The sequence below is a fragment of the Quercus lobata genome, chromosome 8, assembly GCF_001633185.2.
Source record: "Quercus lobata isolate SW786 chromosome 8, ValleyOak3.0 Primary Assembly, whole genome shotgun sequence".
NCBI lineage: Eukaryota > Viridiplantae > Streptophyta > Magnoliopsida > Fagales > Fagaceae > Quercus > Quercus lobata.
Window position 1 is genome coordinate 31756099 of NC_044911.1, and position 16656 is coordinate 31772754.

At 34.6% G+C, this 16656-nt stretch overlaps 1 protein-coding gene across 1 annotated transcript; it reads right to left on the reverse strand.

Annotated features, from left to right (window-relative positions):
* Positions 1-965: 965 nt before the first annotated feature.
* Positions 966-6122, reverse strand: LOC115958164 (cellulose synthase-like protein H1). The gene is made up of 9 exons (XM_031076552.1): positions 5813-6122; positions 5110-5434; positions 4747-4872; positions 4014-4130; positions 3669-3881; positions 3386-3500; positions 3033-3208; positions 1997-2347; positions 966-1514 (listed from the first exon to the last, which is right to left on the reverse strand). Exons 1-9 carry the CDS (start codon positions 6073-6075, stop codon positions 966-968), a joined length of 2235 nt encoding a protein of 744 aa, XP_030932412.1. The 5' UTR covers positions 6076-6122.
* Positions 6123-16656: the final 10534 nt, after the last annotated feature.

Genomic DNA, 16656 nt, shown 5'->3' on the forward strand with positions numbered 1-16656 from the left:
AAATAAATATATGTGATTTATCCATTTCATGCCACGCTAACGTGTCTGTTATATGCGGGTTAGAAATTCTTTATTTTATTTTATTCCCATGTAGCAACATGTCAACAATCTATTAAAACAACTCAGCATTTTTTGGTGAGCGTATGATAAAGTTATACTGCAACGTTGAACAAAAAATGACAAAATTAGTTTTAATGAGAACTAAAAAGAAATGAGGGTCGGCAACATGTCTGCAATTCCTTAAACTTGTCAACATTTTTTGAGAGTAAAATGAGTAGTGAGCATGGTAATATGGACACATTTCTAAACAACCAATACTAGATACATATATTCTTGGGAGAAATAAAATGAAACTGGTCCTAAAAATTAGCACCAAAAAGTACTTTTTGAACAACAATTAACTACATAAACTAGTTGGCTAAGTTAACTGATGGCAGATAGCATATTTGTTGTCCATGATAGCACAGAAAACAGATGTGGTACAGATCAAGCAAAACGGCAAATTAACGTACGTAGGGTACTTTTTCTTTTTTTCTTTTTTTGGGGGGGGGGGGGGGGGGGGGTGGGTTTAAGGGGGTCTCGGGTTCTATCTCCCGGGGAGAACTTTAGGATAGATTTCTAACCAGTTAAAAAAAGAAATTACTAGTCAGATTACAGTACATATGATTAAAACACTAAAATCCTTTATTTTGCTATGCATAAAGAACAAAGTTTCACTGATCCTTCCGCGGGTTGTTTAGAAACCACTTTGTTTGTGAAAATAGGAAATAAAATTAATCCAATTCAGAGGAATGGATTGAAACTTTGAGGGGAAACAACCTAAGATCACATATTTTCAACGATGTCAACTTCGTACAGCTTTTGATTTTCTAAATTTCAGTTTGAAATTACTGTAGTAACATCATACTTTCATGACCAAAGCCTAAACTCATATGAGAAAATAAAATAATTTCATGATCAAAGTCTCAATCCATTGTAGTCCTTCTGCACAAGTGCACAAAAAGTAATGCCAAAGCAGCTGACTTCCATATGGTGGATAAGGGAATTCCATGTCTTCCTTTCCCAACTAAACCCTTCAAAAATGGCCAGAACCATATCACCAAATACACACTGCAGAAGACCTCCCCTAGCCCTGACCCATGCCCATCACTAGGTGGTGGTTGCCACTTTAACAAAGTCACAACCAACGCAGTTAGGTGCACCAGTAAAATGGTTGTACCTGGGAGGAAAATTGGGGACCCATCGAAGGTGAACCTTCCAGCTTCAACATCATTGGCATCATCATTAGATTGGTCTTTTTGTGTTACTTCAAAGACTGTCTCAGATATTCCTAAGAGCTTGAGTATGACACTTAGAAATCCGAATAACCATGCATTCATTGTGTTTATTCTTGACATTCTTTGGTTATTCCACCAAGCTCGAATTGACTCGCCGGCTCGTAGATACTCGGATAAAGTGGATATGTTGTAAATGACGAAGATTGCAACTAATATATATAATGTCGGTTCTTGAACCTGAATATTTCAATATTGGAAAAAACAGTAAAAAAAAAAAAAAAAAATCTATAATGTAGATTTTGAATATATTATAGTTTCATGAGCTTCATCATGCAAATTTTGCTAATCTCATTTAGGGATAAATATAGAAGAAATATTGATGACGTGCTCAAGAATGAAACAACGCAAGCTATCACCTAACACGGAGGTAAGTATTAGGGTTGCGATGACTTATTAATTCATTAGCTTAAATGATTTGCATTTCCTTCATATATACAAATGCTAGAAATCAAGATTTTATATTGCTTTGTATAAGCTAGTTATCTTTTGTTACACATTAACACCACATATTATTTTCATCAAAAAAAGAAATCATGCAAGAAATATCAAACAAAGATATGACCACAGTCATGCAAGAAACTCAAATTAGTGAGTTATCAAAACATGCATATATACTCAGAGTAAATCAATGAAATTGGAGGGTTGAGGTTTGCCCTCACCTTGGGCAAGAAGTGAGAGTTGGTAATGATACAATACGCTGGCAGAGCAGCATAGCATAGCTCAAAAACAGGGCGCATGCCCCACGTGAGGATCCAAAGATAGGCTAGGCATTGCCTAAATTGAAGCTTTCCAAAGAGTGTGGCAAATAAGGGACAACTTTTGCTGAAAAGAATTTCAAGCAGGCCTGTGGCCCACCTCTTCAATTGTGTCGCTGCAGCAGGTCCACCTGAAGGTGCGCACCCTAAAAAGGCTGGTGGATGCGGTGTACAGAATATGGATCTCCAACCTCTTTTATGGATCATTAGTCCTGTGTGAATATCCTCTGTTGTCGATCCATATCTCCAGCCCACCTGATTCAGGGCCGGTAGCCACAGTCATCAGAGTTGGACAAAAAGAAAATAACAAAAACTTACTAAACAAAATGACAAAGAAAGAAACGTCATTCAATTTGAAAATGAAGTTATGGATCGACTTATTAGAATAAAATTAGTAGATAATGTTTGTCCTTAATAATATGTAATCTTCCATGAATAAAGATAGGAAACATTCCATAACAGTTTATCCTTAAATAATAATGTCATTTCAATCTAGACTTTAAAATAACATTAGGAAGTTAAAACTTAATTTATGAGGGAAAACATAGGTACATGATTGAATTTTTCAACATGTGTGACATATAAAGTTGAATACAAACCAGTTTAGAAGATATATTCTTATCTTTGTCATTGGCAATTATTGTATTTAAAATATAAATGTGCATCTTTCTAAGTTCCTCTATATATCCAGTGAAATGTACTTGCTACTTAGAGCTTTTTTAATTTGAAAGAATATAATCAATAAAATTGATCCATGTAATAGGCTAACTTTCAAAGTTTTGCAAAGTCTGGTTGAGCTACCAAATTACATTCCCCAATTTGAAATTTGCATATTTTTGGTTGATTAAGTTTAGGGACCCAAAATTTTTGTTATAGTAATTGAATGTTTTGGGAAAAAAAAAACATCGTGAATCTAACATTGCATTTTTTGGTTACTAACCGTTGTGCCCCAACTTGTTCCATACTCGTAACAGGAACTAGAGACTTGGTTTGCCGCATGAATAGAATTTCGAAGATTGGCCACTGTATTTGTCTTCCCTTTCAAAGCTTTAGCAGCTGAATTGATCAGCTCGGTTGAACTCCCAAAATTTAAGAGAATAGATTCAATTAATTTTTCTGACAAAGGGCAAAGAGAAAAAGGAAATATTAGTCAAGGAAAACCCCATTAATGAAGTGCATGTCTCTTGGAACCAATGGTTCATGTATTGTCACTTGCCAAAAAAAATTTAGTTGCTTATGAAAGTTTTCAGAATAACATTTTTATAGGTTAAAATCCAAAATTAAATTGCTTACCATTTACTGGATCTACATTATTTGGGGATAGACTATAGATAACTTTCCTTCTATGAAAGCATCCTGTTCCACCATATAAAGGTCCTTGAAGTCCTGCTATTCCACGCCCCAGATACTACGCATATAAGAAAAAATAGTTAATTACTTGACCAATCAGTGAATCACTTCTTTGTTAGCATATTTTCTTTAGTCATACAACATATTTATGAAATTTCATGTTGTTTATAGATGGACACAAAAAGAAAAGTCTTAATTTGTAAGATAAAGGTTCGATTTGACGCACTTCATAAAAAATCACGAACTGATTGGCATATGGATCATCCTTTAATCCATCATAGAACACTTGAGGAAATTGAGCATATGCGATTTCTTTTTCACTGTTGGGACTCAATAACAAGCACATTGCATGAAGAGCAGCTTTAGGATTGTTGACAAACATATCACAGTCTACGTTCAGCATGTAAGGAGCATTTGTCATCAAACCAGAGACCCTGGCCTATATATGATACAAACGATTTAAAAAGAAAGTGGTGATGATCAATTAGAAAACATTGATAAGGAGTTTTAGGATGTTTTATATAAAAGCTAAAATTTCTATAAATTTTATTTTCCATGAAAAATATCTTACTAGAACATTCATGGCTCCTGCTTTATAATGATGTGGATGCTTTGGCTGCTTCTCCCTTGATATATAGATCAAGTGTGGCAATCCACCTAGAAGACCTGTCTTGTTCTCCCATATTACCTACAATAAGATTATATAAATGAGCATTTATATATAGTTTGGAAAAGGGCAAAACTTAGGTCTCCTAAAGCAGAAAGGCTAGCTTAGGATGAAAGTAGAAAATTAAGGCCTATTTTGTAATAGCTTTTAAATAACAGTTTTCAGTATTTAAAATAACAATAACACTTCTGACATGTATTTCTATAACACTTAAACACGTATTTCCATAATACTGAAAACTAAATAACAATACTTAAACACTGTTATCAAACAGGCCCTAAATTCCCACAAATCATAGAAATGGCAGGTCACTAGTCACGAGTTGACTGCATTTAGAAATCATTGGTCAACTATTTAAGCTAAAAGGTCATACCAAACAATAAGTCTAATGGACCACAAATTTAATAAAAAAAATTTACAACAATCGACTGCAATAAGTTGTACTTGATACATAGTAAAACTGTTAGCAATTAAATGACATAAAAATGATGTTGGACTAATTATAATATGAAAAAAACAGTTAATGAATGTGAGATAGACAGATTTTGTGAAATGATTAAAAAGAAGAAAAGAGGCCAGCAGCCACTCTATAATTGATTTTTTTTTTTTTTTTTTGGGGGGGGGGGTGGGGAATCACCTTGATAATAGCTGGATGGTTTTTGCGTTCTACATTAGAGAATTCTGCAAAGTCCCCACTAAGATCACATGGCACTGACTTGTGGACGGCATCCTCAATTTTGCAGCTTAGTCGTTCATATTCATCCTACAATTGATGAAGACAAACAAATTTGAACATAATTAAATAATTAAAGGCAGGCATCGATCTCACGCTTTCCCATTTGATAGTATATCAAACAAAAGCATTCTCTAATAATATATATATATACACACACACACACACACCAATTTCAAAAAAAAAAAAAAAAAAAAAAAAAAAAACCAACTTTTGTGATTTAAGATAGAAAATTAATTTTCACACCTAACTTAAGCGTTGGATTACCTTCATTCTTTTCCATTCCTGTTGAAAATCACTTGAACTACCACCAAGCGTTTGGGGGTTAGTGGAAAAGTATCTAAAGGGGGCTCTAACATGAATATTGTACTTCTTACAAAATGGAACCCAAAGCTTTGCAAACTTTGAGGCTTCCACAAGAGAGTAGTAAGTGATTGGAGAACAACCGTCATCCGATACGTAGCAAGCTAGCTTGTGAGATGGATAATCAATTGCCAACAAAGAGAGCACGGTGTTTACCGTGATTATTGGTGGTTCTAGCACAGGGTCTGCAGTTGTCACAAACATGTCCACTGATGGAAGCTCAGGTACCCTTTATCAAGATAATTGGAATTCAAAGTTATGAACAACGTAACATGGATCAATAAATCATATTACACACCTATAACCTAGTAAAGAATATAGTAAAATGAAAATCTTTTTACACTCATGGACATCGTATCCAGAATTATATGCATGATTTATATATGTGTGAAGATGGTGTACATTAGTAACTGTTTCACTACTCATGATAAATAGGTCGTGTACGCTGATCAAATACTCTAAAATGGTGAATTTTAAGTCGCATTTTCAAACTTGTAAAAATGACTTTTTCTCGGTGTTTATATTTTTCCCATGTGAAATAACCCATAGATGAATTATAGTGGCAACTAAAAGTCATTTATCATTGGCACAATATGTTATATCTTACCGTTGCAAGAGGCGGTCTGGGTACGTTTTATTTTCTACGGGATTCCATTTGGAGCTGATGATTAGAACCCAAGTGAAGGTGAACCATGACTCGCATAGAAAAGCAACGAGCCAAGTGAGACCATGATTGTTGAGGAAGAGGAGACGATAAATAAGGAGAGAAAGGAGAAGGAGAAAGATTAAGGTATCAAAGGCTCTTTGTAAAGTATTTTTGTGTGGGATTTTTTCATATAGAGGGAGAGAGATCGGGTTGGCCATGCCCATGGAGTAGAGAGGAAGACAATTTTGGTGCACTATAAATGCGTGTTTCAGTAGTGCAGGAGTTTAACCCACCAGGACTTTGTTCATTTATAGTGGACTAGCTGCTATTGTATTTGCAATGATGGCCATGTATCATGCATGGAGCAGAGAGTTGATGTGTTTTGGCTATAGGATTGTGTTTATTCATACTGAACTAAATTGGATCTTGTACAGTTGCAATTCAATCGATGGCCAATCATGTGGCATATACATGGTATCTTGTGTATTTTTTGAAAAATTCTAGTGTCACAAACTAGTGTACAACTTTGCCCAATACTCACACATGTGGCGAGTTGTGGTTGGTGGAAGGGTGACCCACCATCACCTCTCCATCAACCACAACTCACCACATGGGCGAGTTGTAAGCAAAGTTGTGCACTAATTTGTTACATCAGAACTTCTCGTATTTTTAAATGTATCCCCTTTCACATCGCACATGACCCCAGGTCCTATATCTTTTATGAGCAATGCTACGTACATACATATATATTCCTACAATTGAACGTTTGATTTGAGCTTTTGGGCTAATTTGTTTGTTTGAAAAATTTTTAAGAAGTGCTACGTCCATAATATTTTTGTAATAGTTTCATAACAAAGCCTATAGGTAATAAGTTTTTACTGATTCTAATTTGAACCTACCATTAAATTTTTTTTTTCTACCAGTAACAATTACTTATGATTTATTACAAAAATATTGTGAACACCGTATTTCTCACAATTTTTTGGTTCAATATTCAACAGACCAAAATTTTGGAGAGGTTGAATTTTATTGTAATGAGCTCAAATTTTTTATTTAGAATGTTTAAGGTTTATTTTTATTTTTATTTTTTTTAGGGTGGTCAAGTTTTTTTTTTTTTTTTTTTTTTTTTCCTAGGATGGTCAGAGACCCATATTAATTTAAAATTCATTTTTTTAAAGTATATAAAAAATATTTTCAAGTCAGGGTGGTCATGTGACCATCTTGATTAACACTTGTTGTCACCCTTTGATAAGGTGGTATTATTTATTAGGTGTGTGAGGTAGTTATATATCTTGGCTTTCGTGTTGAATATTATAAGTAAGTCAATTGACATCAAAATTAAGAAAATTGAAATGAACATTTAGCACAATCCGAACAACAATTAAAAACTAATTTAAATTCTAATTGTGCTTCAACTTATATATATATATATATAAGCCAAAAAATTGATAATATTTTTACTACGACAAGGCTGGAGATGCTACAAATTTCATAACTTTTTAACATGTCAAGGTGGCAGATTGCAATTATTAAATAACTTTCATATGAGACTATTTTTAATATCACTTTTTTATTAATTGTATATTAATCACAATATGCATGATACCTTAGTAGTTATAAAAAAATGGTATAAAATTTATGCATTTAAAACTTATTGGAATATATGAAGACAGTACATGTGAGCTGTGCAAGAGAGCAAAAGAATCTGTACTACATGCCTTATGGGAATGCAGCGTTGCAATGGATGTGTGGGTAGGGAGTTTGAGGCAATTACAAAAAAGTGTAAGTGTCCAAACTGATTTTCGACAACTAGTGGAAGATATGATATGAAAATTGCCAGTAGAGGAAGTTGAACTGTTCCTAGTGCAAGCCTGGATGATATGGACCTAATGGAATGTGGCTACAAAGGGAGGCACGTTGCAAGATCCGTCTCAATTAGTGAAAAGAGCCTCTATTCAGAGCATCCAAGGAGCAGCTGGTTGTTCCGAATTCAATAGTGAGAGAGCCGAGATGGGTTCCACCACCTGGAAATTGCTTCAAACTAAATTTTGATGCGGCTATCTTTCAGGAACTACAAGCTTCTGGGTTTGGGGCGATAATCCGGAATGCCAATGGTGAAGTTATGGCATCAATTTCAGCCAAAAGACCACCAGTTATTGATAGTGAGGAGGCGGAAATATTAGCTTGCCGAAAAGCTTTATGGCATGTTTGGATGTTTAAAAAAGGAGGGAGAGTAGAGTAGAGGGAGGGGGAGTAATCTAATTACCTTGTTTGGAAGTTTTTTAAAGAATGAGGGGGAGAGATTTGGAGGGGTTTCAACCCCCTCTAACCCCTCATTTTTAATTCCCCCAAATTGGAGAGATTTGGAGGGAGAGTAGAGTAGATAAATTATTGTCCAAATAAATTCTCTAATTTACCATTTCTAAATTAACAAAATTACACACAGATTATTCTTTGTTTGTTTCCTGAGAAAATTTAAGTTGAATGAGAAAAAAAGACTTGAGATTAATCAATGTTCCATGCTTGCTTATGCTGCAGATTTTGCGGATTTCAGAGAAACCAAACAGAAAGCAAAAAAAAAAAAAAAAAAAAAAGATTATAAAAGCAAAAAGAAATAATGGGTCCTTCAACGAACTGGTTGTCTTTCTCAGTGTCTCCGATGGAAATGCTGAGGTCCTCTGAGTCTCAGTTCATGAGCTATGAGAACTCCTCCACTGACTCTCCTCACTACCTGATCGATAACTTCTATACCAACGGTAAAAATCCCGAATTTTTTTGTTTCAGTATTTATAAGAAAGAAACTTATGTCCTGTTTAGTTGCTGAGAAGTTGCAGGAAAAGGATATACATGTTGATACTTTTGTGGAAAGTATATACAAAAAAATATGCTTCCTGTTATGGGTTTCACAAAGTTTTTATTTATTTTTATTTTCTCAACGGTCAAGAGGAACGATTTTCGCAAAATTTAAGGAGTAGTAGCCATTATTTTTTTTTAATTTTATTTATGCTTCACCAAAAAAAATTCACTAACATATTCCAAGATTTGAACAATGATAATCAAGTTCAAGACTTTATAAAACTAATAAATTAATTATAAACTAATTTTGCAAGTCTTTTTTTTTTTTTTTTTTTTTTTTTGATGTGGCAAGTCCATTTTCAAATAGGGGTAAATTTGTCTATTTAAATTATTTATTCTCCTCTCCATCCTAATTTTTAAAACATCCAAACAAGAGGAAGGGCTAATTACTCCCTTCCCCTTTGCTAATTTTAAAAACATCCAAACAAGGTAAAGGAGAATCATTCCCCTCTACTCTCCTCTCCACTACTCTCCTTCCCACTACTCCCCTCCCCTCTCCTCTCTCTCTAAACTTCCAAACAGGCCATTAGAGTTTGCAGTAGATGCGGGTTTCAGTGATTTAATTATTGAGGGAGAAAATAAGGTGGTCATGACTTCCATTACAAGCATTCATTCCACATCCTCTCGGCTGGGACACTTCTATGGAGACGTAAATTGCATTGCAGCAAGGATAGGCAACTTAATTGTAAATTGTGTTCCTCGAACAGCCAATACAGTGGCTCATGTGTTAGCACCATACGCTAGAAACATTGAGGATGAGTTGGTTTGGTTGGAGGAGTCCCCTCCACCTGCCTTTGAAGCATTGTATTTTGATTCTCCATAACATTCAATGAAGTTTGCTTTTGTTTTCAAAAAAAAAAAAAAAAAAAAAGAAGAAAAAAGAAAAGAAGAAGCTGGAATGGGGTTGATGGGTTCCGAGCTGCGGGTTACAATATATAAATGCCGCCATATATTCATCAATTTCGGGAACAATTTGGCAGAGAGATTTTGAGGTTTTTCTTCTTCTTCTTTGTTTAAAAAATCTTTCTTTATCTTTGTTAGTTGTGACTATCTATGAGACTATGAGATAAGGCGTGACATTTCACAATCCTGGACTGTAGGAAGAAAGCAATGGAAAGTATCAGCTGTTATTTATTATTGGATTTTGAATCCAGCTGTACGTTGTTATTGTTGACCTGTATCTAAATTGAAATACACAATAAAAAATGCTATTGGTGGAATTTTTTTATTATTTATTTATAAATTACTAATATAACAAGTAATCATTGACAAATGATAAAAAAAATGTTTGCGAAAAAGATTATTAATGAACCATTAATAATTGGTCACGTAAGGTCATAATTTGGAGCCCAAGCCCAAAATATATAGAGTTTTAGTTCAATGAGTCCAATACAATAAATTTGTAGAGAATGAGTTGGAAACTTGGACCTTAGCGAATCAAATGATCGACTAATAGATCTTGATGATAAAGAAAGAAAGATAACATAGGTTTACTAGGGAGAGACGTCCTCGGATTTTACCCAAGGAGGTTGATTCTTAAACAAAGTTCGTAATATTTTGTTACAAGTTTGGTTTCCAGATTTGCTCCCAATATAGTTTTGTACGGAGCAATCCTCTGCGTAGCATGCGCCATGGCCAAAATGATCTCCTCCACCAATGGTCGATATACCGCTGCATCGCCTCGGTATGTTGAGCGTTTAACTTGCTAAAACACCAGGTTCCCACAGACGGCGCCAATTGGAGGAGTAAATCTAGAGACCAGACTTGTAACAAAGTATTACGAACTTTATTTAAGAATCAACCTCCTCGGGTAAAATCCGAGGATGTCTCTCCTTAATAAACCTATGTTATCTTTCTTTCTTTATCATCAAGACCTATTGATCGATCATCTGATTCGCTAAGGTCCAAGTTTTCAACCTATTCTCTACAAATTTATTGTATTGGGCTCATTGAACTAAGACTCCATACATTTTGGGATTGGGTTCCAAATTATGACCCTACAGGTCACAATAACAATTTGCAAAAATGTTATAAGATAATTTGTACATGCAGCATTATTCATACACAATTAAAAAATATATATAATACATATTATTTAATCAAATAATTTTTTTACAATAAAATAATATTAATGACAAATTCTTTTATAACTTTTGTTAGTATAATTTTTTTAATTCACTTTTTTCCAGATACAATATTTCAAACACTTCCCCATTTTAAAAAGTTTTAAAATGTTGAAAAATAAGTTATACTTTTTTATTTTTTATTTTTTTTTTTTTTTGAGAAAGAAAAATAAGTTATACTAAACAAGCACTTAACCTCTCACTTATATAAGTAGCAGAATTTAAAGATTACTCCATTTTCTCAACCAAGCCCAATATTTAATCAATCCTCCACAACCACCCCCCCCCCCCCCCCGCGCGCCCGCGCACGTGCACACACACACACACACACACATATATAATTATATATATATATATATATATATTAATGTATATTCAAATCCCAATCATCAATATTTGATTCTCCAAGCCAAGCCAAGTCTTTTTTATCAATTGCTTTTTTTTTTTTTTTTTTTTTAATTTCTGAGATTTAGTAAATTCATTAGAAGTAAGTAGGAGATACATGATACATGCATCATTTGCAAGAGCCAATAAAAATTACCTTGACTAGTACACGGGGATACAAAGCCTTTTCTTTTCAGCTTAGTATAAATATAAAGTCAGATGGCATCTCCCTATTTATAGAATTTTCTAAAACTATCCTAAACAAACATTTTTCCGTTTGCCTTCATCCACATTCATTAGTTGGATCTATAGTTTTGTTCAATAAAAGAATAAGTGATATTAATCGCAGAAATTATAATATTCACCAAGGCAAATAATATTTGTTAGTTTTTAGTAGTGGCCGAGTCATGAATTTATCTTTAGGGTGTCATATATATATATATATATATATATATATATATATATATATTGTGTGTGTATGAAATGTAAAATAGTAACATACAATATTTCATAACTCAATTTTTCCATTTTATTTGTTGAGGTAATTGTTAAAATACTTATGTGTTTCATTTTAAAGATGCTAAATGTTTAATTATTATAATTGGTTGACATATGTATTTATGGATTGTATTTTATTTAAATGAAAATTATTTTTATATTTTTTTTTTACTTTCTTAAATATATATGTATATTATCAAATACAGGGGGCAAAATGATAAGGTTTTTTTTTTATAAATTTTCAAATTATTTTAGATATTTCCCAAAAAAAAAAAGTTTTAAGTTTTTTCAAAAATTTTGGGGGGGGTCTAGGCCCCCCTCGGTCATTAAGTGGCTCCACCATTGGTTTTTTGACATTGAAAGCACAGTGTTTAACCTAATTTTATTGCCAGGTTGATATGTAAGTGAATTATATAGATCTAAGTTAAACATACATCACACATATTGTACAAAACACCAGACAAGACATGTGTGAATGCTGACGTGGTTGGATCTGAACCATACCGTGGGCTAGTTGTGAGGAAAGGAAGGAGAACGTTGGCTGAAAAAGTGGATCTTTGGCCCGTGCCAACAGCGTGACCATCTTGGAGGGAAGAGTGAGATTTGCACCTGATATGGATACCCAACACTAGCGTAAAATGGAGATAGCGACCCCTTATGGTCAAATGTTATAAAACACCCTAATTGGCTGAGCTTGTGTTGGACCACTATTGAGGACACGTTCATCACTCCTAGTATTCCTGATGTCTCTTTCCTTGTTTATGGCTTGCTCCACACGTTGTAGCAGAGCTGCCTTTCACCCTACTACCCTGACATCAACGTGCTTTCTCTCTCCTCCAGCCTTAACATAGTACAATAGCTTTTATTAGGATTCAAATGGAGAAATTAGGGTTTGACACTTGTCCTTATGTACCTAACAAAATTTCTTGTACTATAAGAGAGGAACATGTCGCTAAACAATTAGGGCAAGAACCTAGAAAGATAGTGAGAAAGAGATAGAAGCTTGGGTAGGAAAAGTAAGGTAGAAACAAAGGCTTTCTTTGGGAAGAACATCACCATTGTATGAAAACCTTGACTTTTACATAATAGAGAGCTAGAAGAGTGAGGCACATTCTCCCCTTCACTCACTTGTGGTTTTATTTTATCCCTTTCAAAGGGTTTTCCACATATTTTCCCATGCCTTCCTTACTTTCTTGGTTTAGCATTTGCATTTCTCTAGACATTAAAGTGTTAAAGTTTCCATTTTTATTGTTCTTAAGCTTTTTCACTTAAAAGTACAGTTTCATCACTCATTCTCTTACATTGTCTTGGTAATCTAACTTGCACATACACATATTGTGTAGTGGAAAAGTAAATAAGACACAAATATAATGGTCTAGGAAAACCAATAAAACAAAATAGTTTCAAGGTAAAAAATCTAGGGGAAACTACCCCAAGAAGAACAATCCACTATATCAAGTAGAAGTTTAAAGTCAAGAATATTTAATTCGTAGTAAACTTAACTATGATTATCAAACCTAGCTCTGAAACTATCAAACTTCTTTGATGTGGATCTGCTTCAGCATGAACCTCTAGTTCATTCCTTTGATCTTCAATACACTTGATAAAGCTTGAGTTGCAACTTTATTCCACTAGTACTTGTAGTATGTGAATGAACTCTGGTAAATGCTTGAAAGAGTAGAAGCACAAAACCTCTTAAATCTCAAAAGAGTAGCTCTCCAAGACTTGGAAAATGTGCTTTAGTGTTTTCCTTATATACCAAGTAAGTCAGACTGAAACACTAAACATTTAATGGGCTATTGGGCTTAAAAAAAAAATTCTGCAGATCACATCTCAATCAATTGAAGGCTTCTCTCGATTGGTTGAGCTAGCTTGGTTTTCAAATCCTGAACTTGCAACTTGTACGTTCTTGAATTATGACTTGTAGCACTTTGAGCAATGTTTAGAACACTTCATAGACACTAAGATTTATTCCTAGACAAGTTTATGAATTCGGTTTGCCAACACACAAATCATTTAGAACCTAAACATTTATACCTAAATATTTAGAACCTAACAATATTTATTATGATGGTTGATATACAATAATACAAAAATTGACTGTTTTTACCAAAAAAAAAATAAAAACAAAAATCAAAAATGTCGAAATAAAAGTATATTGGTCCTCATGTGAGAGTCGATTTTGATGGTTTTTAGACCATTTAAAACACAATTGATTTAACCTAGGTAATTAGCCAAGTTATTACTTAGTCCAATTTAACAAATCTAGGTTATCACAATCACAAAGATCATATCATGCAAAGCAGCAGAAAAATAAATAACACAATGATATGATCACCTAGGAAATCAAATCGGTAAAAACCTGGGGAGGATTTAACTTAGCTATCCTCAAGGTAAACTTGAATCCACTATCTTGAAAGAATCGAAGTTCATACAATAAGACTTACAAGCCCCCACGCTTAACTTCTTATTGCTACCAACCAGTAGAACTTACTGACACGACCATGTGCAAACTCCGAATCCACGGACTCCTTCTTTCTTGGATTCACCACCAGATACAAGCACACCCGCTTGTGTTTTCTTTAAACTTCATTGGCAGCAACCGAGTTGATCATCAAGGTGTAGAAAAAATCTTCTCCTTGAAAACCCTAAGTTTGTGTAAAGGAAAGCTCCTCTAGATCTTACAAGAGATTTACACAAACAGTAATATGAGCAACACTAAAACGTGACTAGGGTTTGTCTTTTATACTTAGGACAAATTAGAAAACTCTAAAACGTTTTAAACAGCTAGGGTTGAGTTGGAAATCTGCAGAAAAAAACATTCTGCTCGAGATTCGATCGATTGAGTCTAAGCTTCAATAGATCGAGCCAAGCTGAAATGCATAATTCTTTCTGCATTAGTTCAATTCCAACTTTACATAAAATGCACAGCTTTGAGTAAGACTAAAACACTTCTAAACACATTGTTTTGATCATGGTTTGCTAACAATACACATTAGAGTTCTAAATACATAAATACCTATGTCTTTAGAACCTAATAAACTCTCCCTTTGGCAATCCATGACAAAACACAACTAGAAGCTCAAAGTTTACAAAATAAAAGCCCTTTACACAAATAATGCTCATAAAACAAATTCAATCATAACTACTATCCATCAGTTGCAAGTGTAGACAACAGCTCAATTGAATCAACCTGTATATTTCCTGAAACACTAAACAAAATGCATAACCGCATGTGTGGAAAAAATACAAGTAATCAAATTAAATTTTTGATTTCAAACAACACATAATAAAGACATACATTAATGAATAACTCATAAATATAAATCGATAAATAGTTTAAAACAAGAAACATATAAGGTAACAAAAAATAACACTCCCCCTAACATGAATATCCCATCAAAAACATGGCAAGAGCTAAAAAGCAAAAATACAATGTGAAGCACCTAGATACAATTTAAACTCCACAAGCTCCAACCAACAAAATACTCTCCCCCTGAAAACAAGAACACTACAAAGTACTCCCCCTTTTTTTGACGGAATGCCAAAGGGCAAACAAAATCCATCATCAAAAGGGAGGTGGTGTGGAAGAGCGTCTAAACTGTGCCAACTCCACATGCAAGGCACGGATCTCATTGAGCACGTCCACCAAAATCTGTCAATGAGCCGCCTGAACAGTCAAGACATGATCCAACGTATGTCGAATGTCTGAATCATCGGAAGTAGTCGGTGGAGGAACATTAGCATCAGCAGCAGCAACACCAAACGTCTCAGCAGTATCAGCACCTATAGAAGAGGGAGGAGGGGGAACAACATTAGATTACGCACCTCTAGGACGCAAAGGAGTAACTCTCAAGTGAGCAGCCCTCTGTCTAAGAAAGGTGGCACCTATGGGAGCAACGACATGAACATGCTCACCAGAAGAGAAATCATCTAGACCTAAAAACAACAGAATCCTATGAATGAAAATAGGATGAATAAGTGCATACCCTATAGCAAAACTCCTATGAACCTCGTTCAAAGAACGAAGGAACAGATGTGGGAAACTGATAGACGCACCAAAAATGAACGTACACAAAAACACACATCGCTTTAGAGAAATGGTGTGGAGATGAGAAATAGGCCACAACGAATGACACGCTATCCTAAAGAAAAGATAGGCAGTCTCGGTAAGCTCAGCGGACATGATCCGAGGATTAGAACCCCACTGGATAGATGACTTAGTGATATATGACATGACAACATCTAAGGGAGGAGACTCATCATAGGGATAGTCAGGCTCCCGAACAACCGGAACCCCAAGAGCCTCAGCCACTACCTAAGGGGTAATGGTGAACTCAACACCTCGTATCCAACTCCTAACAAGGGTGTTGGAATCATAGATGTGGCAAGAGAGGTTCGAGAAGAACTCTCTAATCCGGGCGGTCGGGGGTGGATGATCTATCTCTAAGAGAGGCAACCAACCTCTAGACTCAAAGTTAGTCCTAATGGCCGGATCAATCTCATCTAAAATCACAGAACGCTCAGCCCAAATCTTACGCTTATTATTCAAAGTCTCAAAGGCCTCTCTGCTTCTATCATTCCTAAACACCTCACTCCTAGAGGGAGACTCAGAGGAAGTGGAAGGGGTCCTATGGGCTCTAGTTTTCCTAGGCATGGTACTAGGATAAGGACCAAAACACAAAGCAAAGGAACAAAAACACAAAAAAATACCAATGGCAGACTGCAAGTTAGCACATAAAAAAATATAGAACAAAAACTATATGATGCATAAATAATTTAAATGGCATGAAGCATGTCCTAATGCAGTGCAATTAAGTTCAAATAAGTTCAAATTCACAAAATTGGCTTGAGCATAGAGTTTTAACACAAAAACCCCAAAATTTTGAAAAAAAACCACTTGATCAATTTGAAAGATATTGACTAATTGATCATCATACAAGA

Excerpts from the sequence above, each read along its gene's own strand:
- LOC115958164 (XM_031076552.1), bottom strand. The coding sequence starts at position 6,075 with ATGGGCATGGCCAACCCGATCTCTCTCCCTCTATATGAAAAAATCCCA. Across the intron at positions 5,435-5,812 it reads CCAGACCGCCTCTTGCAACG|GGTACCTGAGCTTCCATCAG; the intron begins GTAAGATATAAC and ends ATCTTGATAAAG. Across the intron at positions 2,348-3,032 it reads GAACAAGTTGGGGCACAACG|GTGGGCTGGAGATATGGATC; the intron begins GTTAGTAACCAA and ends GCCCTGAATCAG.